General features: G+C 35.8%; 1 protein-coding gene across 6 annotated transcripts in view; it reads right to left on the reverse strand.

Annotated features, from left to right (window-relative positions):
* SLC10A7 (solute carrier family 10 member 7) overlaps window positions 1–25976 on the reverse strand; it is a 242335-nt gene that overhangs the window by 150384 nt on the left and 65975 nt on the right. For all 6 annotated transcript variants that reach the window (XM_008685453.2, XM_008685454.2, XM_008685450.2 and 3 more), the window contains exon 5: window positions 19254–19292. In XM_008685453.2, coding sequence (XP_008683675.1) covers window positions 19254–19292 — 39 coding nt within the window. The remainder of the gene's footprint in view (window positions 1–19253; window positions 19293–25976) is intronic.

Below are 25976 nucleotides of genomic sequence, written 5' to 3' on the forward strand. Positions count from 1 at the left end.
AAGTCTCTAAGTAGGAAAACAACATTATAGCTATATTTTAAAAACAAGAGCCCTTATCTCTTAGATTCCTGTGAAAATGAAAAGATGGCTAGGTTTGCTTCAAAATAATACCAAAGTGGATGGAGAGTAGAGGAAACAAGATTGGAGTGAGTTAACTGTTAAAGCTGAGAGATGGGTATGCAAGGTTCACTAATATTACTTGACCTGCTTTCTACAAGTTTCAAAGTCTCTAATAGAAAAAAATGTTGTTGCTTTTAAGGAACTGGAGGTTTAGGAAAATATTGTATCTAGGGAGTAGGTAAAAAAGTCTTAGGTATGGGATTATAGAGAGGGTTTGGCCATAGGGATGGAGAGGGTCTTGGCATCATTTCGTGTTTTTTTTTTTTTAAGATTTTATTTATTTATTTAGAGAAAGAGAGTACACACATACAAGCCGGGGGAGGGGCAGAAGGAGAGGAAGAGAGAACCTGAGCAGACACTGCACTGAGCACAGAGCCCAACCTGGGGCTTGATCCCAGGACCACAAGATCATGACCTGAGCTGAAACCAAGAGTCTGAAGCTCAACCGAATGAGCCACCCAGGTGCCCCTCTTGGCATCATGTCTAAAATAAACAGACTCATATTAGCAGCAACCACTTATGATGTCTTGTTAATGTGCCAGACACTCTGCTAAGCATCTCCAAGACTCGATCTTATTGAATCTCTTTAACAGCACTGGTAGGCAGGTATCACTGGTTCAAAGCTTGGTAGTGAGACTCCTTCTGTACAGAGCCTCCCATACAGTAGGCACAAGGTTAATATTAGCTTTCTAAATAACTAAGAAAGCTTTTCCTTTTTCTTCTATGCTTGTGGTTCTTTCTTTGTAAAAAAAAAAAAAAATTTGAAAGGCAGTAGCCAGGGCATTCATCATTTTTTGTCTAGACTCAGAATAGCCTACATCCCAATCTTTCATGCACCATCTCACCAACAAACTCATTGCTGTCAGGACATTTCTCCTAAGACACCACCTCTGGCATGATACGCTCCTTGAAACTCCACAATAATGCCTCATATGGCACCAAGCTCAAGTTTAGCCTTGCATTCAAGGTTCTTCATAATACAGTCTCACATAATTTCCACCAGTCAACAAGAACTGGCTTACTCCAGTAAACATCCCTCCTTTCACTGTCTTTTGCCTGTGACTGCCCATTCATCTATTTACTCATTATATATTGACTACTATGTACCAGGCACTATATTTGCCATTATATCTATATAGAGAGAGAGGTAACAATGAGTATAACAGGTACGGTCCCTTTGTTGGACTATATCCACTCTCAGGTTGATCTACTACACTTGGGATATTCCTGATTTTCAAGATCTTACATTTAACATCTTCCAAGAATCCTTTCCTGATCATTTTCCCTGTCCTGCTCTCCTTTTCTTAATTGATGATACCACATAAATAACCACCTGATTATATTTTTTCTTGTTTTTCTCCAAGTGTTTAACTCAGTGATAGCTCATTTCCTCAATTACACTAAGTCTCTCAAAAAGAAACGTGTGTTATAATCTTCATCACCCACTGAATGTGGATCAACTGAATATGATGATATGTATACAGTATGTCCTTAATAAATGGCTTTTGGTATTGAGAAGAGTTTGAAATACTAAGTCAAACTAACAATACACCAAGACCTAATTTATCTTCAAAAACAGAGGTACGAAAAATCTCTAGGGAAAAAAGAGGTATACGAAAGATATAGTTATGCAAATGAAAACAAAAGGAACAGAAAGGAAAATTTCTGCGGTATGGTTTAAGTGTCTCCCAATCATGTATAATATAGTTGGCCCTCAAACAACGTGAGGGCTAAAGGCGTCACCCCCCCTTGCAAGGGCAAATCCAAGTTATAACTTTTGACTCCCCAAAAACTTTACAAAGAGTTTTCTTGTTATATGTATTATATATGTTATATGTATTATAACATCTTTTCCTTTAATTTAATTTCCTTAAACATCAGCCTTATTTTTAATTCTTATATTTTGTAGAACATAATTGAGACCATACCATAGGCCAAATTTAATAGGGCTCTGCTAAAATGTCAATAATATTGATAAAAGTAAATGAAGTCTTTACTTATTTAACTTTTTAAAAGAAAAATTATTTTTCAACAGAAGCAAAGATTAATATTCTATATATAGAGATCACACACATACACACACACACATCTTTACATTTATCTAAAAAGAACATTACTATAATTTAGTCATGTATAAAAGTATAAAAAATCTAATAAATTAGTTGGTAGGCTTTTCATGTCAAATACACCCTCCTTGCAAGTGAAATTCAGCTATGACAAATAGACCAGCCTCCTTCTATGTATTACTTGTCCATTTTGGACTATGCCAGATTCAGTCTATAAGACACTAACATTATAACTCATCAAAGACTGGCCCTAGTAGACAGATTTTTGAATAGAGAATCAATAATTATAAGATCCCCTTAGCCCCAGTCTGCAATAAACATCAGTACTTCCCCAAATTCTATTTATTCTGCAAATCTTCTTCTCAACCCATCCCTTGTGGAAGGTATTCCCTATTGCCCGTACCTTAGCTATGCAGTGAGAGCTCTATGAGAGGAGGAGCTGTGCCTGGAGACCTCTGTACTCTTCCCAGCAGCTACACTGAACCCACTATCTTTAAAGTACTCAGTAAAAAGCGACCTTTCCCAATATAAGAACAATTGTGTATAAGAATATGGATGAATGTATATTTGAGTGTATATAAAAACAGTCCAAGGAGTTCTTTCATGAGCCCCCCAAACACATAAAAAGTCCACAATTAGATATTAAATATACATAACACATATAATAATAAATAAATGTATATTTAATTTTACCTTAAAAACATATTTTTCCAAACTACCTACTTTTTTCTAAAATGCTAAGTTCTTAACAAGTGAGCTATATTATCCAAATAGTCCCCAAAGAGGCTTTTTTTGAAACTGAATTCTCAGGCCTCATTAAGTCATTTTGCCTTTATTCCTTTGTTTTCATCTTCCTCCAATTCTGGAAAAGAGATCTATTTCTTCTGGGCCCCTACAGAGTATAACTTGGACAAACTTAACTCAGAATATGAATTAGACAAATGAATATTTGGTTAACAGATGGCATGGTTAAAACTGTTAAATAACTCTTTGATATATCTCTATCACGTATCAAATGCTCTAACTGGTCTAATCATATTATATTTCCTTAAATAGTGACAGTCTTTGCCTAACTAACAGCATAAAATCTAAATCAAAATTATAATTCAAAACACCAAATAGAGGTGTTTGTAAAAAGATCAATGAAGAAGAAAACCAACAAAGGTTGATAATTTCCATAGTGAAGAGTTTAGGCTTGGGACTAGTCAAAACTTTAAAGGAATAAATAAAACTTTAAAGGGCAAAATAAGAAGAAGGTAGTATAACTATCATCAAGTTAAATTTATTCAAGTATAAATGAATACGATAAAACCCACCCTTTTGGGTTTCATGTTTAAATGTCCACACTTGCATAAAATGATGACAATAAGAAGTGGCAGTTCTTATTTAGCAAAATGAAAAACTAAAAACATTAGGCACTTCCCAAAATTTCTTTTGAAATTTTACTGCTCAGTGAAATTCGAATGTTAGAAAATCACTGACCTAGTTAAACTTCTATGCAAGAAAGACCTGTCTTATTGAAGATAATCTTATTTTCTTATTGTCTTATTGAAAATAATCTTTCAAATGTGAAAAGGTTAAATCAGATTAAAAAATTATAATAGTCCCGTGAGAACAGTTGTTAAATGCAGAGGAAGACACACAAGTTAATAATAAAATCATATTCAGACTCTGAAAACTAATAGACTTTCAGGCACTTCTAGTATAACAGCATACTATTTTCCGCTCTTATACATAGAAGGTTGCATTTATTTTCCTGGTAATGTCAGCATTTCTGAAGGAGTATTATTAATTTATTAAAATAGTACAGCGTTGGAAAAAGCAAGAAAGCTACCGTTATAAGAAGTCAAAATTATGAAAACTATAACCATTAAAAAGTGTTTTTGCCGAGCACTAGAGTTTTTTCTAATACGCCAAAGTACATAGTCCTCTCAGTAACTAGAAGAGAATTGCGAATGAAATTTATGAGAACTTTGTCGTAAGTAAAATACGTAAGTGCTAGATACTTAAACAACCAGTATTTTAACAACAAAACCCTTGTCCAGCTGAACATGTGTATATGATGGACTTCAAACTCACTGGAGAAGATTGGAATAGTAATTTGGGTTACTAATTGAAATAAATATGTCACAGTGAAGGCATATGAAAATATTAGACCCCAAATTATATTAAAGTAGATAACTGCAAAATAGTTTGCCAATTGAACATCTCACTCCTGTGTTGTTCAGTAGAATCTTCTCCAATGAAAAAAATGTTCAACATTCTATATTGTCCAATACAGCAACCAGCAGTCACATGTGGCTACCTATACTCAAATGTGAGTATTGTGACTGAGGAAATGAATGTTTAATTTTATTTAATTTTAATTAATTAAATTTTAAATAGCCACATGTGGCTTGTGGCTACCATGTTGGTCAGTTCAGCTATATAGATAATACAAAATGGAAATATTAACATATCTTCCTTATCTCTGAACTTGGCAATAAAGGAAATGCCTTTGCAACGAAGACATGTAAAATCACTTTAAAACATCAGAATGGTTTCAATGTCAGCAAGACTTCACTTTAAGGTATGGTGGATCAATAAAAGGGCAAACCAGTCAGCAATGGAACCATTTTGAGAGAAAATGCCCATGAACTAAAGGACACAGGCAGGAAGCCTTTATATTTCTTTCATGTTTTTCATGATCTCTACTACATTTTCTTCTTCAGTTTAAAGAAGTAGAAGTAAACAAAGAAAAGAAAAAGGTAAACAAAGAAAAGAAAAAAGAAAAAGGTTTTTTTGTGTAAACAAGAAATAACCTTTCTTCTTGCTGATTTTAGTTATTGAAAAGACTGAAAAGCTGTTCTGCTCCAAATCTGTATACCTCAGCAGTTACTGATCAGGAATTCTGAATGGCTTACACGGCTGTTATAACAAATACAGATGGCATGAGTGTATTTTTTAGGTTATCGTAGGAAAATGGGACCAACTCTCCCATTAAAAAATCACGTCTGATTAACTATACACCCCTTCTTGGAGTATCTTAAAATTCTGTCTCTTCTTTCTCCATTATATAGAGCCATGTCACTCTACAAACCTCCTCCACCCCAAATCACATCTCTTTTTTCTGTATCTCATTTAACAAATTTTAACCCTTGACAAGATGATAAGACCAAAGTCGAAGCAATATTCTGAATTGTGAACCCACCTACCAAACTCAAATGCAGTGGCTGTAACCTGATGCTTCCAAAGAAGGAAATGCATTAGCTTTCATAGCTGTCGTATTATATTGCCAAGTTCAAGTTACCTGTTTCCTCATTATCATCTTGGCTTTCTTCTTTTCTTTCTTTTTCTTTTTTGGTCATTTCTATTTTCTAAGTACTTTAAATGACTCTCAGATACGTATCTGATCTAGTTTTTATACACCATTGATTTGGTTCTTCTATTTTTCAGACTTATTTTTATCTTTCCTCTAGGAAACTGTACAATTTTTTAGCATTATCTAGTAATTCAGCTTTCACTTGTCAATTTAATTGTATTATATATTTCACAAGTTGTTAAAAAATTAACTTTAATAATAAAATGCTTTTCCTTACGTGCAACAGTTCTCTACAATGGCATATAATGGCAATCATTTATTATATCCTCTTATTTATAAATCTCCAGCTTTTTATATATGTAGTAATCACACTTGCAGCAATTTTTCCTGAAAAACTTTCTAAAATATTTCAATGATAACAGCATATAGGTTGGTAATCTATTACATAGGGATAATCTGCCATAATCTACTTACGGAGATTATAAGAAGATAGTCTTACAAATTACTCATATCAAATTTAGATGTAATAATGAGTTTTCACTCCCATTCTAAATCAACACGGGGACTATAAAGCAATACGCATTTTGGCTGTTTTACTGAAACTAAAAGCTTACAATTTAAAATCATTTTAACGTAAGTAAGAAAAATTTGGTAGATAACCAACTAAAGTGATATTGGGATTTTTGTCAAATTAATTCAACATTTTATTATAATAATTAACATACATTTAACTGCATATCATATACTAGATATTTTACAATCTTAGATATAAGAAGAGACGTTAAAATAACATTCATCGAATGATTTCTATTTATTCATTTAACAAATATTTTTTGAGTGCTTACCATGTGCCAGGTACTACAGGGGCTGTCGATAGAGCAGTGAACCCAAACCAACCAAACCAACCAAAGCCAATACCTGCCTTTATGGAGGCTTTCATTTGAATAAAGGGAGACAGACAGTAAACATAATAAATAAATACCTACTATGTTAGAAGACACATATTTCAGAAAAAAATTTTAAAAAGAGGATGATAAAAACTGCCAGAGGTGGGAGAGAAGGTCAGAATTTTAAACTAATTCTACTAACCAGTTACAATCTTGATGGAAAGTCTTCCTAAGAGCTAAATAACGATTAAAAAAAATGCTGGAGGCAGTCTTCAAGGGGCAGATAGTCTCTCAAGAGACGCACATGATATAGAAGGGATGAGAATAGTGTAAGCAAAGAGGTGAGAGGAGAGGGTGGAGAAGAGTGAATCAACAGTGAACACAGGAATGGAGGAAGGGTGCCGGGGGGTGGGGTGGAGGTATGGGGCTGCACTGGCAGGACTGCTGAATGGCCAGCAAGGTGGTGGGCAAATAAGAGCCACTAAAGGCATCAGGGCACAGGAGTGACATATAAAAGTAGTATGTGAAGACAGTTAACCTCACAGCAACGCACAGTATGGTGGTGAGAAAGAAGATAGAATCTATCACCCTTGGCTTTTCAAAATTACCAAAAGCACAATAATGTTACTAAACATTCTCTCTCCTAAATGAAGGGATAAAAAGAATAGCATAAGCTTTCAAGTCCAAAACCTGGGAACATTTTAGAAAATAACTACTTACAAGAGAATTGCCTGAAAGATAAAAAAAACTACCCCATAAATAATGACCACTAGACCAAACTTGTCTATAAATTAAGACTATACATATAGTGGACATTTTTAATTTAATTATTCTACTTATTAAAAATATCATAGAAAAAGCTACCCAGAAGAAGTAAATAAGTATGTGGTCCTGCCAAAAGAGAAAGAAAACATATACACTGTAAACTCATAGTATAACCATCAGTGGACATGAAAAATGCAAATCAACATTCATCTCATGGAGATCTGTGATGCTTTGATGTTAATGTCCAAGACACCATATTCACATCATGAGATTTTTCCCCCTGATCAGTAGAGTCTGTTCAATTATAAAAGTTAAAGTCAAATTGATCAGGTTTTTAAAATTATAAATTTATTTTTGTAAAGTCCTCTATTACTCAAAACTCTGTTACTAAGGGAGCTATTCACTTTACTCTACAATCTTCCAAATAGAAACATTTTACTGTTAGCTTGTGTGACTATCTGCAGATTAATTGATAAAGATCAAAATGAGGTTTCTATAATTTTCACTTTTCTATATACAATACCTATTTACATTTCAAACAAATAATTTTATCTTAAGTAACTGTATTAATGTCACGTGTAATATCCTAAGATAGAGAAACAATTTTTAACAGTCATGAATACTGATCTAATTATTTTCAGGGACAAGCATATATGTCACTATGTAGATATGAAAGTAACACCACAAAGCTGGACTTACATGCAAGAAAAAAAAAAGCCAGTAAGGACAGCAATGACATAAATTGACTTCTTTAGCTAATGACCATAATCAGGTGAAGTGCTTTCAAACTTACTTATATCTACTGAACTCTCACATAATAGGCTTTGCTCTTTAACATAGTAGATATACACCGTATCTACAAAACTGAAAGAAAATACATGTGAAATTTTATCTGACATTGTGAGTAGAAAGGGGCTTAATAAGTTCAAAGGCTATGAAAAAATCCGTAAGGGGAAAGATGGATACATTTGACAGACATAAAAACTTTAAACTTCCATAACCATATGCAAAGTAATGAATCCCAACTTATACATGCACCATATACAAACATTAACTCAAATTGGAGCAAAGACCTAAGTGTAAAAACAAAATCTCTAAAACTTCTAGAAGAAAACATTGGAGAAAAATCTTTGTAACTTTGGGATAAACAAGGATTTCTTAGCAAGTACACAGAAACCATGAACCGTAAAAGAAAAAAAAGATAGATAAATTGAATTTAATCAAAATTTAAAACTTCTGCTCTTTGAGAGATACTGTTAAGAAAGTGAAAAGCCACAGGCTGGGAGAAAACAATTGCAAATATATATCCCTAAATGACTGCTGTCCAAAATATATTTAAAAATTCACAATCCAATGATAAGAAAACAACCCCATAAAAAAAAATATGCCAGAGATATGAAGAGATACTCCCCCAAGAAGATAGACGAATGGCAAATAAGCACGTAAAAAAGATGTCCAACATAATTCATTAGCCATTAGGGAAATACAACTAAAAGCCAAGATGACAAGTGGCTGTACACCTATTAGACTAACAAAAATAAAAAGCATCGCTAATACCTTGGGCTGGCCAGGATGTGGAGCGCTGGATTCCTTGTTCATCCCTGGGAGGAATGTAAAATGGTACAGCCACTCTGGATAACAGTGTGGTGGTTTTGTACAATCTGAAACATATACTTACCATATAACTCAGCAAGCCTACACGTAGGTATTTTCCCCAGGAGAAATGACAACATACATCTACACAAAAACCTGCACACAAATACTTAGAACCACTTTATTCATAATTGCCAAACACAGGAAACAATACGAAATTCATCAACCAGTCAATTGATAATGTAATACTATTTAGCAATGAAAAGGACCGAGCTACTAGTACATAGAACAACAAAGATGAATCACAAAAGCATATACTAAGTGAGAGAAGCCAGACTCAGAAGGCTACACACTCTGTGATTCCATTCATATGACCTTCTGGACACAGCAAACTATAAGAATAAGACAAAAAACCAGGGATTGCCAGGATTGCCAAGGGCTAAAGATAGGGAAGGGGACTGACTACAGAGGGGCAAGAAGGAGCTTTTGGAGGAGACGGCAATAATCTTTATCTTGAGTGAGGTGGTCATTATAAGACTGTATACATTTTGTCAAAACTCAGAACTGTCCATCTAAAATGGGTCAATTTTCTGTATAAAAACTGTATCTCAATAAATCTGACTAAAAGAAAATTTTAAATTTCCGTGGATCAAAAGTCATCTCACCGACACACACCAATAAGCTGCAATATATATATTAGAGGGTTCAGATCCTCAATATATAAAGACCACTTTGAAACCAAAATAAGCATCCCAATGAGAAAAATGAGCAAAGGATATGAACAAATAATTGACAATAGAAGAATCTCGAATGGCCAATAAACAAATAAAAGATCAACTTCTCAAAAAATTATAATTAAGATAAAATATCAGTTTGTTAAAACTTTAAAAAAAATAATTACCAGAATTGGAGAAGATAAAGGAAAATAAATATTTCTGAACATCCATATATTAGGATGATAATTTTGTTCAATATTTCTGGATGGCAATTTAGCAGCATCAAGAATCTTTTAAAAGATTGTAGCATTTTACTCAGTTATTGCTCTTTAGGGATTTTTCCTAAAAAGAATAATTAAAAAGGAGAACCACAAATATTTATGCACAAAAATGTCGTGGAAGGTTTTTGTTTTTTTAATAATAGTAGAAGAATATAAACAACCCATATGTCTACCAATGGAGAAACAACTAAATAAATATCAGTACCCCATTCAAAACAATATTATACATTATATTATTTATTATATAAAGCAAAATCAAGTTGTCAAGGGAGAAATCAGAATATGAGGAAATGCTTATATATGTTGTCAAAGGGGAAAGCAGAAAATAAAATCACCTATACAATGCAATACCACCTTTGTTAACTATATGTACAAAATACATAGGACATACACCAAAATGCTATATCTAGATGATTCTATATTTTTCAAAAGTTCTATAATAAACATATACTACTATAATAGTTTTTAAAAAGTTAATTTTTAACACAATGTTCCCACAGAATAAGTTATATTTGGTTAGATACTTTTGTAAGTCAGCTTTTGATAGATACTAATCTGGTCTCTGACAAACTGCTTTTAAAAACAACCAAGTTGGCAGACACACAACCTTAAAATCCAGTTTTCCTTAAAGTTGTAATAAAAATGGAATGGTTTTCTTGTTTGTTAGTTTTGTGATAACTGGAGATAATGATCTACTACTTTACTTGAAGTTCTACAGTTAAAATAAGTGGTCCTCAAACTCTGTGGGTCCAAATCATCGGTTGGTGACTAAGGAATCAATTTGGGTAATCATACCGTGAAAAACCCCATTTATTTTTATTTATTTTTTTAAAAGATTTTATTTATTTATTTGCAAGAGAGAGCATGTGAGCGCACAAGCAGGGGGAGTGGCAGGCAGAGGGAGGAGCAGACTCTCCGCTGAACAAGGAGCCCAATGCGGGGCTCGATCCCTGGACCCCGGGACTATGACCTGAGCTGAAGGCAGAGGCTTAACCGGCTGAGCCACCCAAGTGTCCCAAAAACGCCATTTAAATCCTGGAATTTTTACACTCCTTAATGCCAAGAATCATATATTCCTTTCTTCTTCTTCTTTTTAGATCTAGAACCTTGCCCAGAGCCTAGCACATAGTAGGAAGTCCACAAATGTTTCATTGAATAAAATTGATATAAGGTCAAACAGTGACGTGAAGTGAATTAGAGCTAAAAATACATGATCTTTGATTTTTTTAAATTTCAAACTACAGTTTGCCATTTCCAATAACACAGACTATTGCTATTGAGAAGTGCTAAATGTTTACACAAAAACCTGAGTCCTCGATGGAATTTAGATGTCTAGCATTGCTTTATCATAAAGTCCAGTAATTAAATAAAAGATTGTTTTTGACTGGTAGAATCCAAAAATTAATATAATTTATGCAAGCTCAGATGCCCTCCTGCTTCTCTCCATATGTCCAGATTTATTTTGGAATGGCAGCGGGGTCTGAGTCAATGAGGTATATTAATAATACTGGAAAATTATTACCTCCTCTCCCCTGCCTGTCATGGGATTTGATATTCTCACCTTGAGAATCTGTAAGGCAGATGAAGACAGAAACCTTGTTTGGCTCACCACATTATTATCCCCAGATCCCCCAATTATTAGCTTAATAAATAGATTAATCATGGTAAACTTTTAGTGTAGAGAAATGAGAACTATCTTCCACATTATTGTCAATGACCTGTAAGTGGGTATACCTCCTACTAAAGGCCATAAACTAAGCAGTTCTATAATAGGCTGGATTCGAATTAAGGAAATTTAGTCATTTTAACCAACCACTGGGATCATGGTTTGTAGGAGACCCTTTACAAGTATCCTACCCTCTCCCATTTATATTTATCTAAATGTGTATAGGAGCAAGTATTTTCCAGAATGATATTTTAAAAATTAATAAAAATAGAAATGAAAGTACATGGCATTTGTTAAAGGGTAATAAAATAACTTCAGTCAATTGGCTAGTTCTACACCAGTAGATTTCTTTAAATAGTAATGAAATCATTGCTTTAAAAAAATCCATCATTATTAAAATAAAAAAAAAAGTTGCCTCAGCCTCCACCAAAATTAGATTTGTAAGTTGCTGGTCATTCCTATAATTAAATCTATGTCACAAATTTGCAAGAAAAATGGTCACTGTGACTAATGTATTTACTTGCTACACAAGTCCTGTCAGACGACACAGACATAGCTAAAATGGAGTAGGTAAGGATTCTATACATTTTTATTAAGTAAAAAGACCATTTTTATTCACAATGACTGCACTTCAAATGAGAGTTTGTTTTAGAAACAAACCCAAATGTAGCTATCACAGGGTTTTCCTACCTCAAGCATTACAGCCTATTTTTACCTCTACAAACATGTTTGGCACACATGCATAGTGCTTTTCTGAACAAATGTTATGTGTGAAAATAACTCTGAGGAAAGAAACAATAACGTGTTCAGGTTGCAAGAGTCCCTGATTCTCGGGGTTTCTTCATTTGACCTCCCCAGATGGCTTTAATTCACCTCTGTGACGAAATGATTGAGAAATGACCTGAGAAAACAGTGCTGCCCGAAGTGGAAGTCAAAGCAAGATGACTTAAGCACACACGAGCAGAGAATTAGTGATAAAACTTGCTCTCTTTGCAATCTTTTCTTTGCAATCTTTTAGATCGTAGGATTGTTCTTGGTTTGGTACCAGGGCTAATTTTACTTTTATCAAAAGGAGGGCAGGCTTCAGACTGACAGCCCTGTGTAGGCCACAGAGTTTAGCTACAAGTTAATAATAGATTTTTTCCATTTGATTTCATTTCGGTTACCTTCTATTCATAACAAGATTGTTTATGCGTTGATGTCAAGTTTTGCTTTAAATTCAAGTTAAGTTTTACAAACGAGTTCTAGAGGTGGCAGCCTGGCTCAGTGGGTGGGGCACGTGACTTTAGATCTTGGGGTTGTGGTTTTGAGCCCTATTTGGGTGTAGAGATTACTTTTTAAAAATTAAATCTTTAACAAAAACAGGGAGTTTAAACTTAATACAAATAATATGTCAAGATGGCAAAAGTCATAAAGGGGCCTAAAATTTGGAAGATACTGCATTGAAGGCAGTTCTTGTCTTCCCTCTTTCTTAAATCTTTTATTGTTACTTTCTTCATGTATTTATGTTTTGCGTATTTTCTTCATAGAAAAATGCCTTGAATCTAATGGATTCTGAGTATATGTGTGTTAATTTATATCCTATTTTTTCTATTTTGTGCCATACTGCTAAATTGAATCAACTGTATTTTGTTTTTTAAAGAATAAGTAGTCTGTTCTCAGTAATCCAGCTGTTCTGATATTCATTTGCCCAAAAAAGTGATTCAATGAAATACATACCATGATGATGGGTTCCATTTTATAAAGAAAGAAACCAGTTTCCCATTGTCTGAACATAGTTCATGAGGTATTTTAAAGCCCAAAATAGGTTATTTTAAATCCTGGTTTTATCGAGGCCTTAGCAGTAAAGGGTGAACTTGAAATAACATCCTATAAGGTTGCACCGAAAACTGCTTAAAAACTCAGTGTTTTTGTGTTTGTTTTTTTGCTGTGTAAACTCAATGAAAATAAAAACCTGTTTTATAAATGAGTCATGAACTTTTAGGGGAAAAGCAAGAGCTCAACTGAGTAATTTGGTTTGGTTAAGATTTTAAGCAAACTAAGAAAAAAAAATCAGCATAGTTTTCAGTGTTACACAAAACAAGTATTCCATAAACATAAATGAAATTAAAAACTGACATCCTAGATTTAGGTGAAAAGAAAACTAATGTAACAATTGAGTCTTCTCTGGTTACAACCCTTAACCCTCCTCATTAATGTTTGAGATTCTTGCTCCAATTTTTAAAAAGCAGTGTTGCACAGCAATCAATGGATAACGAAGTAAACGTGCTTCCTCTTTGACCGTGGTAAGCATGGCTGAGCACATTTTTGTACAAGAAATGAAGAATAAAACAGAGTAGTAAATATACACCCTAAGTTATTAAAACATGACATTTGTGTTTGGAATTTCTTTTCTTTCAACAGCTGTAACAGTATCAGTAACTCTTCAAATCTTACTACAAAACTGGGTAGTAATGGCGGACCAGCCAAAGCAAAGAGGGAAGACAGAACAACAATAGGATAAGGGAAGAAAAATATGTTCTGGCTAGTTCTTCCACTTAAGGCAAGGAGTTCCTTTTAATCCTTATTCATCTTAGAATAGCTTTTGCTGGTTCCAGCAATGACTATTTGAAAAGAATTACGTAAAATAAGGCCATTTCTTGATACTTTAAATGAAGAGATTTAGAAAGTAAACAGTAACCTACAGATCTTTCTTAGACTTGGTGTTCTGCATTCCCAGAGATGATTTCACTTTTCTTGTAACTCTTTGGTAATGTTTCAGAAATCCTTGCATTTACGAATTGCTATAATGTTGTGTGACACGTTATTAGCAGCTCAATTTGGCACCATCAACTTTGTCACTCACCAGGGTTTCCTCAGGAACTTAGGAAGAGCCTAGAAAGAAAAAGTTCGACCTTTTCCTTTTAAACTTTAACCTGTAATTCTTGAAGACATGCAGTCACTGAATTCAGCCTCCAAACCAAAAATGCCGAAAGTACAACAAAACATGTGATCAAAGTTTTTTTCAATACATTTACATTAAAGAGAGGATTTTTCAATTGGAATTTTTTTTTTTTGGAAGATTTTATTTATTTATTTGACAGAGGGAGTGAGAGAGCACAAGCAGGGGGAGCAGCAGAGGGAGAGGGAGAAGCAGAAGCAGGCATTCTGCTGAGCAAGAGCCCAATGCGGGGCTCAATCCCAGGACCCTGAGATCATGACCTGAGCTGAAGGCAGACCCTTACTATCTGAGCTACCCAGGTGCCCCTGGAATTGTTTTAAAAGTTGCCAATATCTTTTTTTTTTTTAATCTTTCTTTTGGTGAGGAAGCAACACATGAGGTGGTTGAACTTGAAATGCCTGGTTTTACATAGAAAAAAATATATATATATATAAATTTTGATAACATTGTAGTTATTCAGAGTGGTGACTATCAAATTTTATTAAAATCTCATCAAGTGGGAAATCTTAAAACACTTATTATGCCTCACAATTATTGTAAACAGAGCAATTTAAACAAGAGGAGGAGATAATGACATTAACTTCTTAACTTAAAGCAATCCTCTGTGGCATGATTTTAAAATATTCTCTTGGTCTGAAATTTATGTAAATTGAATTCATCTATCATTGGTTATTACCAGCCAAGCTACATTTTAAAAAAAAACAACAACACAGTTCTCTGTAACAATTAGTTCTTAAAAACACTGTGTTTTAATTAGACCTGGGACATTATTAAACTAGCTATAAATATGTACAGAATTTTATTTGGTATACCCAGATGTCTAAAAATCAACAAAAATGCCCTCAGAGTTCTTTCTTCAAAAATTCTTCTAATAAAGGCTTTCATTCAAAGTTTTAATGTAATCTGAAGTAAATACCCTTTTCAAATTCCATTATGCAAATACAAAAGAAATGGTCACTTATAACCAGAGTATAATCATTAGTCAGAGATAACCAAGTCTTCATTTTATGGATGTCCATGGCCACACAGAAAAATTCATGGCAGAGCTTGGACAAAACTTAGATCCCAAGTATTTTATAAAGATTATCCCATTTAATTCTCACCACATCAATGTATAGTTGAGGTACATCTACTCTGTTTTATAGATAGGGAAGGTCATGTGATTAGACTAATAATTCAGTCAAGTAAGGATTTAAATCAAGCCAATTTGATTCCAGAAACCATACTACTACCCCTAATCCTAAATTTTAAGAATAAGTATTTTCCATTCATGAAGAAAATTCCAAAAACACTCTAACAAGTACCACCATTTAAGAATAACAAAATAAGAAATAAGAAGTGTTGGCAAGGATGTGGACAAAATGGAACACTCTTGCACTATTGGTGGGAATGCAAACTGGTGCAGCCACTCTGGCAAACAGTATGGAGGTTCCTCAAGAAGTTAAAAATAGAGCTACCCTACAATCCAGTAATCACACTATCGGGTATTTACCCAAAGAATACAAAAACACTAATTCAGAAGGATACATGCACCCCTATGTTTATAGCAGCATTATTTATAATAGCCAAATTATGGAAGCAGCCCAAGTGTCCATTGATAGATGAATGGATAAAGAAGATGTGATGTATATGTAAAATGGAATATCATTCAGCCATAAAAAAGAATGAAATCTTGCCATTCACAACGACATGGCTGGAGCCAGAGAGTATTATGGTAAGTGAAATAAGTCTGTCAGAGAAAGACAAATACCATATGATTTCAGTCATCTGTGGAATTGAAGAAACAAAACAAACGAGCAAAGGGAAAAAGAGAGAAAGAGACAAACCAAGAAACAGACTCTTAACTATAGAGATCAAACCGATAGTTACCAGAGGAAAGGGTGGGTGGGGGATGGGTGAAATAGGTGATGGAGATTAAGGAGGGCACTTGTGATGAGCACCGGGTGATGTGTGGAAGTGCTAAATCACTATATTGTATGCCTGAAAATAATACAACACTCTATGTTAACTACACTGGAATTAGAAAAAAAAAACTTAATAAATTTTTTTAAAAAGTAAATTAAGTGAAAAAAATTTTTAAAAGAAAAACAAAATAAAACATGAAGGTTATAATTTGGAATTTCCTTCCTCTAAAATAAGTCCTTTTCCCAAGCCCAACTCAAACACCAACTTCTCCCTAAAGCCTTCTCATATCATTCAACTGAAATTAATCTCTTTTTGAACTCTTGGCAATTGCTATACACTGCCCATAGGCAGAAAGTGCTAGCTGTCTTTCAACATCCATTCTCTTCTTTCTTAGTAACAGAAACCCAATTTTTAGCTCTTAGCAAATTGCCACATGTCCCAGCCTCTCCATTGGCTAAGTATGATCCTATGAGTAAGTTCTGCAATAAAATATTATTGCAAGTATACTGTTGGAATTTCAGGAGTGCTGTTTAAGGAAAGCAAACTTAGATTTTAGGAGAGCTTCTCTGTGCTTTCCCAGTAAAGACTTCACTATCCAGGTATCGTTTTGGCTGGAGCTCCAGCAGCTGTCTTGGACACTGAGGCAAACTTGAGGAAGGAAAGAGCATGCTGCGGAGGATGGAAGAGAAAGACAAGTGTATCTGTCCACAATGAGACCATGAAGCCACCATACGTGGGAGCCTCCTTCCAGGTTTTAGATAACCGAAAAATAAACCTTTATCCTGTATATGCCACAATTATTATTTTTTATCTTCAATATTCTGAACCTAATTCTAACTGGTTTAGCCCAGACTCATACATAGTCCATAATCTAAGGTTTATTGTAACTATGATGAAGAGGGGGGAAAAAAGAAAGAGAATTACTATTTCTTATAACCCTGGAACAAAACATCTCCAATGATCATTTTCATTCTCAAACCCTTTCCAATAATTTCCAACTTTGGGACAGAAAAAGGAGGGAACAGAAGAGGAAGAAAAAATGGAAAACGACACTTCTGCCTCTCTGCCAGTTCCTCTTCTTTCTTCTCTACTAGCTAAGTCCTACCATACTTCAGGGCCCAGCTCAGTGAAATTGCTTCTGTCTGACTTTTGAATTGAGTGCCTATCGCCTGCGCCATCTGACAATCATACGTTATCTAGTAACATCTTTTGTGTGACTTGTTAACTTTTACATTGTATTTCTTATTCTGTGTGTCATCTCCACAACACAGTGGGACCTACATCCTATTCCTTGCACCCTCCACACTATTAGAAAACTACCTCTGTGTGGTAGGAGATCAACACTTTGGATTACTTGAGTTAAGATAAGAAAAAAGACGAAAAGAGGAAAAAGAGCAGGAGACTAAGAGTGAGAAAGAACAACTTCTTAGAAGCAAAAGAGCATTAAAAAAAATCCTAAAGAATCCCTAGAACAAGTTTTACTTCCCTGGACCTTACAAAGAATCAGGCCTGGTAGAATAAATATTCTGATGTGTTCATTGTTCAAACTATCAGTGCAAAACTCAAACTATACTTAGCGAGTTATCCTCCAACTAAGGGACAGTGCATTTTGCTTCAGTTACTCAGACAACTGCTCAGACTATTTTCTCAATAACTGTAGACATTTTAAAGAGTAAGAGATCTACCTTAGAAACCATGTTTTGAAAGTAGACGTATAGGATTCCAAACCTATATTTTAAAAAAAACTGGCTTCCAGTAAGATCATATTTTACAGATATTATTTTGTCAATTTGTGACAACATATGGAAAATAATAGTTAGATGAAAAAACGATTTCACAAAATATTACTGAGTCTGAAATAAGTAGCTTAAGAGCTCATTTTCATTAAATAAACACTATTAGCTCTCTTCTAAAACCCAGTAATAAGACAGCACGGAAAATAACATTACTACTTCTTTAAAAATAAGATATACTCTACACATGTATTTTGTAGGAGCTACATCATGTAAAAGGTCTATAACATTGGGACCTTAAAAGCCGTGAGCACTACATAGAATTAACACTATGTAAAGTACATTTAAAAGCTTCAGCCACTTTCAAATACATACAATCATAAGTGACACAGAGAACATTTTAAACAGAAGTAATTAATATTGTGCTTAGATTCATGAACTGTGTTATACCTCACTGATTTTATTCTCCATTATCACTGTACTTCATACCTGTCAATGAATTATGTACCTAAAAATACAATACTCCAATTTATTTTCACGAATTTGGTGAAGTTTTAGGGAGGGTATAAATAAAAATATTCAACTAACAGAAAACTCCATTTCTTTCTCATTCTTTCATAACACAAACCAAGTCTTTGTTACATTACTTAAAAAAGATTGAAAATGCTAAAATAGTATTATCCTTATAATTATATTGGCTCTACTTACGAACACTGAACTATTTTTTAACCTTATACAATTTATAGTTCACATGTCAAAAAAATATTACATTTTCTTGCAGATTACTCAATTATTTCATTTCAAATTTTTTTCACACAGATTTCTCAGAAGCATCCATGACAGTGGCTTCTTTGACAGTGAAAGGTACAAAATAAATGACATGTCAACAAGTAAATTAGCATTCCCTTTCTGACCAGCTGGGTCATGTTTCCTTTTCAAAATCCTCAGTCCCATGATACAAAATAATAATAATCTAAAAGACCTCATTAAATGATCAATATATTGACATAACTTCTATAAGGAGACACACAGTGTTTTAATTGATTCTTTGAATCCATTAAATGGAATATTAAACCCCAAATCTCCAAATTATATTGTAAGAGAACATTTCCTTTATTTATCAACTAATTTTTCAGGGTATGGTTAACGGCACATAAAAAGATTCAAGAACTTTTATACTTAACTAAATGGTAAAAGAAGTCCAATTTTCACTAAACCTTTCATACAAACAACATCACAACAAAAGTTATAATAGACAAGTTAAACCATGTTTACTTACCAAAAAACTTCCAAAGGCTGAATTAAATATTGCAGCTGCCTATAAAGAAAATAAATGGGGGAAAAAACTCACTGAAAGTAAATAGAAAAAGGAAAAGCAAAGATTATCATTCTCCCAACCCCCACTATTCAAAACCTTAAAACATTGACTCTATAAAGCAAAGTTAGTCACTGCTTACAAAAATCGCCAGTGGCCTGTACTTTACTAAGATAGATGAGCTGCAGCTTAGGAATTCATAAATAATGGGTCTCAAAAGCAAGCAGAAAAGGCCTGCCATGAGATGCTTTGAACCTGTATGACAGTACCAAAGAATCATCACCAATAGTAAACGGAAACCTTGTTGTTATTGATTTTGCTACTAGACTTGAAAAAGAGGTTGATTTATTCATCAAAAAATTTTTTTTCTTTTTACCGGGAAAAGAAATACCAGAATTGTAAAGCAAACATTGAGTACTCTGCATCAGGGAGCGTTATGAGCTAAGCCCACAAAGTGAGATCTGTTGTTCCCATACAACACACGTTAGAATATGAACAATGCTGCTAAGACGATGGCAGTCACTGCTATACCATTAATTCTAAAGTAAAACAAGCAAGAAAAACTTCCACTTGGTGTTCAAAATTCAAAGAAGAAATATTTGACTTTGTGCTTACCTAAATATCCAGGGAATACATAGCAGATGTAATATACAGTTCTTAACTTTAAATCAATCACTATATTCCATGAAGCTACACCTGAATCCTGAAGCTTCTCACATTACCCAAAAAGGATAAAAACTTGTATAACATCCAATTTGATGGGGGTGGGGGGGAGGAGAAAGAAAAAATAATAAAAGGCAAAAGGAGGGGTAGAGAAAACCTATTGACATCTCCTGTAGATCCAGAGCAGAATTAAATTAATCATCATGGACATTAGCAGCCACGTCGTAGTAAGAAAAGGATGTCAGTTTCGCAAGTTTGAATAAAGTCCAAAGCCAGGCTAAGAGCTGTAGCTGAAAATGCCTTCTGCTCCAGAAGAGGATGCAATGAGAGTGCATGGGTAATGAGATCCCTGGCTCCAGAGAGCTTAGCTCTCCTATTCAAGTTCATAATTAATTCAAAGCTTTGATAATTTCATTAGATTTCTCCTTTGCTGGCCCTATCAATAAAAGATGGCACTGGACCACAGCTCCTCTGCGGCATAGACACGGGCACAGGCACAGACCAGGGAAACCTCTGCTTCCTGACAGGGACGATGGCATATGGTGTTCTGTGTTGTACAGGGAGTCGTGGAAAAAAAAAAAAAGATTTGGCTAAATAAAACATTACAGATGACAACCGTAAACTATAGCAACATATTTAACCCATCTTCCTGGAATTCCATTATGGATGATTCAGGAAAAAGTTTTATGTGTGGAGAAAAAGAAGTAAAACTGTATAAAATAAATGAGTTGTGCTAAGATCAACTGGAAACACTGCCTTCCTTCCTACAAAAAAAAAAAAAAAAAAAAGCACCTTCCCCACAAACACTGTTTATTTCTAAGCCCTACTTTGTGCTGAAAATGGATTGATCTCCTCTTAGTAAAGGGGAATGAGGTATTCCCCTTTGAGCTCCTCTCTTCCAAATGTTCTTTCTTTCCAGTGCCTTTCACCAACCCGTTTCAAGGTAACTAATGGTTTGGGCTAGCATTTAAAAAAACATGGATCGTTAGAAGTAAAAAGACTCAGAAGTCAAAGCAAAATAAGTGAACTACCACTCATCAGATCAAATCACCATTCTCCCACTCCACCCTGTTCTCTTTTTTTAACCCAAACACAGGCAACATATTTTATGGGGACTGGCATTTTATAAAACAATGGTGATGACAGGGACAGGCTATCTCAGGTACCCGAAGATGCTGCAGGCCAACTTCTTAGTTGTTCTTCCGTCAGTGCTGATGAATGGGAACTCACTCACCTATCACTCGGTGCTCCCTAGCAGAGCTCTGGCAATCATTTGTGAAACGGCTGATTAAGGTTCTGGGTGTTCTGAAGAACCGTGTGAAATCGGACCCTGAACCAAGGATCCCGGGCTCAACAGTAACAAAAAATTAAGCTAATAGTTGACTTAATTCTGCTTTTGTGGCATATAAGGGAATTATGTTTTTCAGAGTTCCAAAGAGTGATGATAAATGTTTAGAGAGCATTTAATTGATACATAAAAGGCATGCATGTCTTCAGACTTCAGGAGGAATTTCCAGCTCTCAACACAATGTACAAGGCCCTCTGTGAACAGGTTTCCGTCCATCTTATTTCTTGCCTCCAGTTTTATATTCTGACAACACTACGCTACTGACGATTCCTCAAACTCATTGTGCTGTTGATTACCTCTTTGTTCCCTGGTCTGGAATGCCCTTCTCCCTTCTTCTACCTAGGTAATTCCTACTTATCTTAGCAACTCCTTCCAAGAAGCTTTCGATCACCTCCTCCCACATGCATCCATCTATACATCTCGGGGGCCTGCGTGTCCCCACGCCTGCTGCTCGACATCTTGAGCATACCGTGGCACTTGTCACACTACTGAAATGACCTATCTACACCCCTCCTCGCCCCACTAGAAATTAAAGTCTTCTGAGGAAGGGATCTGATGAAGCTCTTACTAAGTACCTACATGTTTGCGTCGGTCGCAACTCAATGTGAGCATCTCTTTCACAACATCTTGTTTTACTCCCCGTAGCCTCCCTATTATGATACAGTTACATACAGTTACATAAATATGCTTAAATAATGTTTTAGAGTTTACTACTGCTATGGAGCAATAGAGTCAGTTAAAATAAAACCTAGAATTACCAAGGAATACTCTGAAGCCATTAAAAAGAGGACGATCTGTATCTACCAATATGAAAGCTGGCTAAGATATTTACAGTTGAAAAAGCAAGTTTTGAAACTGTTTTTTCCCACACCATCAAGCAGCTGGGTGTCCTACAATTCAACTCAATTGTGGCCCTGTCTACCTGAAACCAGTGTCAGATCCCACAGCTGAAGGGCTTAGTCTCACCAGACTGTCCCCACTGCAGACGTCCATCACAAAGGCCAGATTGTCATCACCTGTGCTTCCAACAGACTGGCTATAAATCAGAGCTTCCTACAACCCTGTCCTCGAGTTTGATTAATTTGCTAGAGCAGCTCACAGAACTGAGGAAACCAATTTTATTCACTCTATTCCCACTTTACTATGAAAAGGCTCTACAGGAACAGATGGAAGAGAGGCCCAGGGCAAGGTATGGGGAGAGGGCACCAGGCTTCCCAGGCTCTCTCCAGGTGTGACACAGTCTCAGCAGGTCCACGTGTTCGCCACCCCAGAAGCTCTCCCAAACAGTCCTTTTGGGATTTTACAGAGGTTCCATTAAACAAGTATGATTGATTAAATCATTGGCCATTGGTGACTGAACTCTATCTCCAGCCCTTTCTCCTCCCCAGAGATATGGTAGTTGGACCAAAAATTCTAGCCCTTTAATCTCCCGTTGGTTCCCCTGGTAACCAGCCCCACCCTTAAGTGAGTTAGGGCGCTTTCTGGAATTTGCCTAATTAACATGACAAAGACCATTTTTATAGCTTTCCTCACTTAGGAAATTCCAAGGGTTTTAGGAGCTCTGCGCCAGAAACTGGGACAAAGACCAAAAATATACTTCTTATTATAAATCACAATATCACATTCCTATTGTGCAAATAGGTACATACATGTGTATATATACACAGATAAGTATTAAAAAAACCACTATCTTTTCTGTGACCCAAGGGATCACAAAAAAAAAACCCTAATATGGTTAAATTTGTTGAAAGGGATTGTGTGGGGGTCATTTTTATTTTTCATTTTGCTTCATCTTGTTTGGCTTTTGTTTTTAACATGTTACTTTTTTATATTTCAACAAAGGGCATCTGGGCACGGAGATGTTGAGCCATTTATTGCTTGCGTTTTGAATCCCTTTGTGTTATAAATGTAAGAAACATTTTATTTTAAAATAAAATTAAGATTTCAATCTCTACTTTGCACGCTCACGATCTCTCTTGGCTGCCTGACAAGGTGGAGGTTTTCGCCCGCTGGAGCCCACATCACGGTGCTGGGGGCACAAGAAGCTACAGGAGGAAAAGAGGGTTTCAAGAATTTCTGTAGCACGTGAATACTGGTTATGAAAATAAACCAAAACTCCCCACTATTTTTGTATAAAACAAACATGGCTACAGAGAATGAACTGAGATCAAACATGAGCCACCCAGAACACTTTGCTCTGAAGGTAGGACCCTTCAGGTTATACAACAGACTTTCTCAGGATATGCTTCCTCTCTCTTGCCTTCTAGAAGCCATACCTGACAGAGTCCACCGATTTTTAAACATAGCATTTCGTTTGTTATTACCGTTTTTCCTAGAAACAATTCAATTACCCATTCTCTGTCTATAACGCTCCACTACAACAAGAATTTTTGTGACTTGTGCGAGATTATGTCCTCAGTCCCTAGAACAGCACCTCGCTTGTAGTAGAACCTCAACAAATATTACTGAGTCAAACAACAAAGGAATGAATACTTAGGCTAACTGAATGCCCTGCACAGTGATGTTTTCATTATTAACTCATGAATCCCATCTCTAAAGCATATACCTTGGTGTAATCACATTTGATGGGTAATTAGATCAAGCCTAACTGAAAAAAGTTCATTATTGAGGTGTTTTTTTTAATACTAAGTAGATTGACTTTCTTTATATTACACATTTTTAGATAACATATTGCTTTTAGTACCTGCCCAATTTTACCCAGTATATGGTATTTTGTTAATGTTTCATTATATGCTGTACAGCATGTCGTTAGTAAATTATTTTGGAAAACTGAGCAAGTTCAAGAACAAATTAATTTCTTTATAACCTACTTGGAAGTCATTTGAAACAAAAAGGTAAATTAAAAAAAAAAATACCCTGAAAACCTCTAACTCATAAAAGGAAGCTCTGCCACTGGCTAATGTCTTTAAATGTTACTAAGTTCTACCTGACGGTCAGCCTGAAACCTTCACCTTTTGTTACAGCCATGCCCTGACTGTGTTCCACGCTCTGGAGTGGCACAAATATGGCGTCCTTTTTTGAAATGACTGCACTTCAAATATATGAACACTACCTAAGTCTCCTCTTATGACACTAAGTCTAAAATTTTCATAATGTTGGTCCCACACCCTTTTTTTTCCTTCCATCATCGTCAGCCCACTAAATAAAGAAATGAAATCCACTGTTCACATTGGGTGTCAATGATCTCCTGCAAGATAACTGATGAAACTTCCAGTTTCTGCTGTTGCATACCCTGTTTCCCCACTCAACAAAATCAGAAATACTGACCCAAATGTTAAAGTGGGACATTTATGGTTATCTCAGAATCTCGAATACTGCTCCAAACTGAGGAGAGTATGTAGCAAGTACACCACTGTTCCTAAAGTAAGATACCAGACATAGCCATACAGTACTTCCAAGAAAAAAACCATGAAAACTAGGCCAGGGACCATTTCACATGCAGACTATATAAGAAAAGACTAGAAATTCTAGAAAGGATCGATAAAAGGAAATTTCCAGGAGTAGAAGGTCTTCGGACTTTTTCTCCTCCTTTAGAGGAGAAAGCTGACCTGCCCACCACCCCTCTCAAGTTGAGGATGGGGGCAACAGATACGAAAGAACCAACAGTGGGCACAGGAGAACTTGCAAGGAAGCAGGCGTGGCACTGCGGCCCCGTGCCGGATGTTTACTGAGGGGAGACAGCACCCACTAGGCCGCTGGAGGAGCAGAGTGCACGCTGTGTGAGACTTCTCAGAAACCCCATGGTAAATTCCCTAGAACTGGGGTTGGCAGAATAAGAAGGCTGTGTAATGAACCAGAAACAGGCATGTGCTTTAGGACTAGAAACGGCAAGGGTGGGGAGGTTGCCAAGAACAGACCACAGCGTGTCTGGAGAGGACAGAGAGAGACTAAACAATTGGGCAAAGTATACTTCAGTTCTGTGATGGGGTGAGGTCTGGGAATTCCATATGGGCCAGGTACATGCCTCGGAGGACTGCCATCATACTTAATTCCTTTCGAAGGAACCAAAACAACTGCCTTCCAGGGTGAAGAGTTCCCAGCAAGAGGAGGCTGAGGGGAATATGCTTAGGGGCAGGGGCTGGAAGTATACTCTGAAGAACTCGCTCCCCTAACCTGTCCAGCAAAGAGACATAGCTGGGGGGGTGTCTGCCATGACACAGGGCACTGAGGGCTGGTTTACATCAGCACCAGTAAGGTAAGACTGTCCCCCACCCTGTAATGAACTTGTTCTATTCACCCTGACTCTAAAGAGGCCAGAAGTAGGGAGAGTGAGAAGGTAAAAAAAAAAAAAAGTGAAACAGACCATGCCCTCTTCACCACTGGTCCTGCCTATCCTATTTTGATATTTTCATTATATGTGTGTACATTAAGGGAAAAAAGTGTAATGTTCTGTGTTTTAAATACACAGGTTAGTGCGCCTAGGTGGCCCAGTCAGTTGAGCGTTGGACTCTCGGTTTTGGCTCACGTCGTGATCTCAGGGTCATGCGATCAAGCCCTGCATCAGGCTCCGCACTGGGCGTGAAGCCTGCTTAAGATTCTCTCTCTCCCTTTCCTTTTGCTCCTCCCCGCCCCACCTCTCCCTCTCAAAAACAAATAAACTTTAAAAAATATTAAAAACACAGGTAAGGCCTGCATTGGGAAAAGAAGAGAATTCA

Source organism: Ursus maritimus, unplaced genomic scaffold (genome assembly GCF_017311325.1).
Source record: "Ursus maritimus isolate PB19 unplaced genomic scaffold, ASM1731132v1 scaffold_11, whole genome shotgun sequence".
Lineage (NCBI taxonomy): Eukaryota > Metazoa > Chordata > Mammalia > Carnivora > Ursidae > Ursus > Ursus maritimus.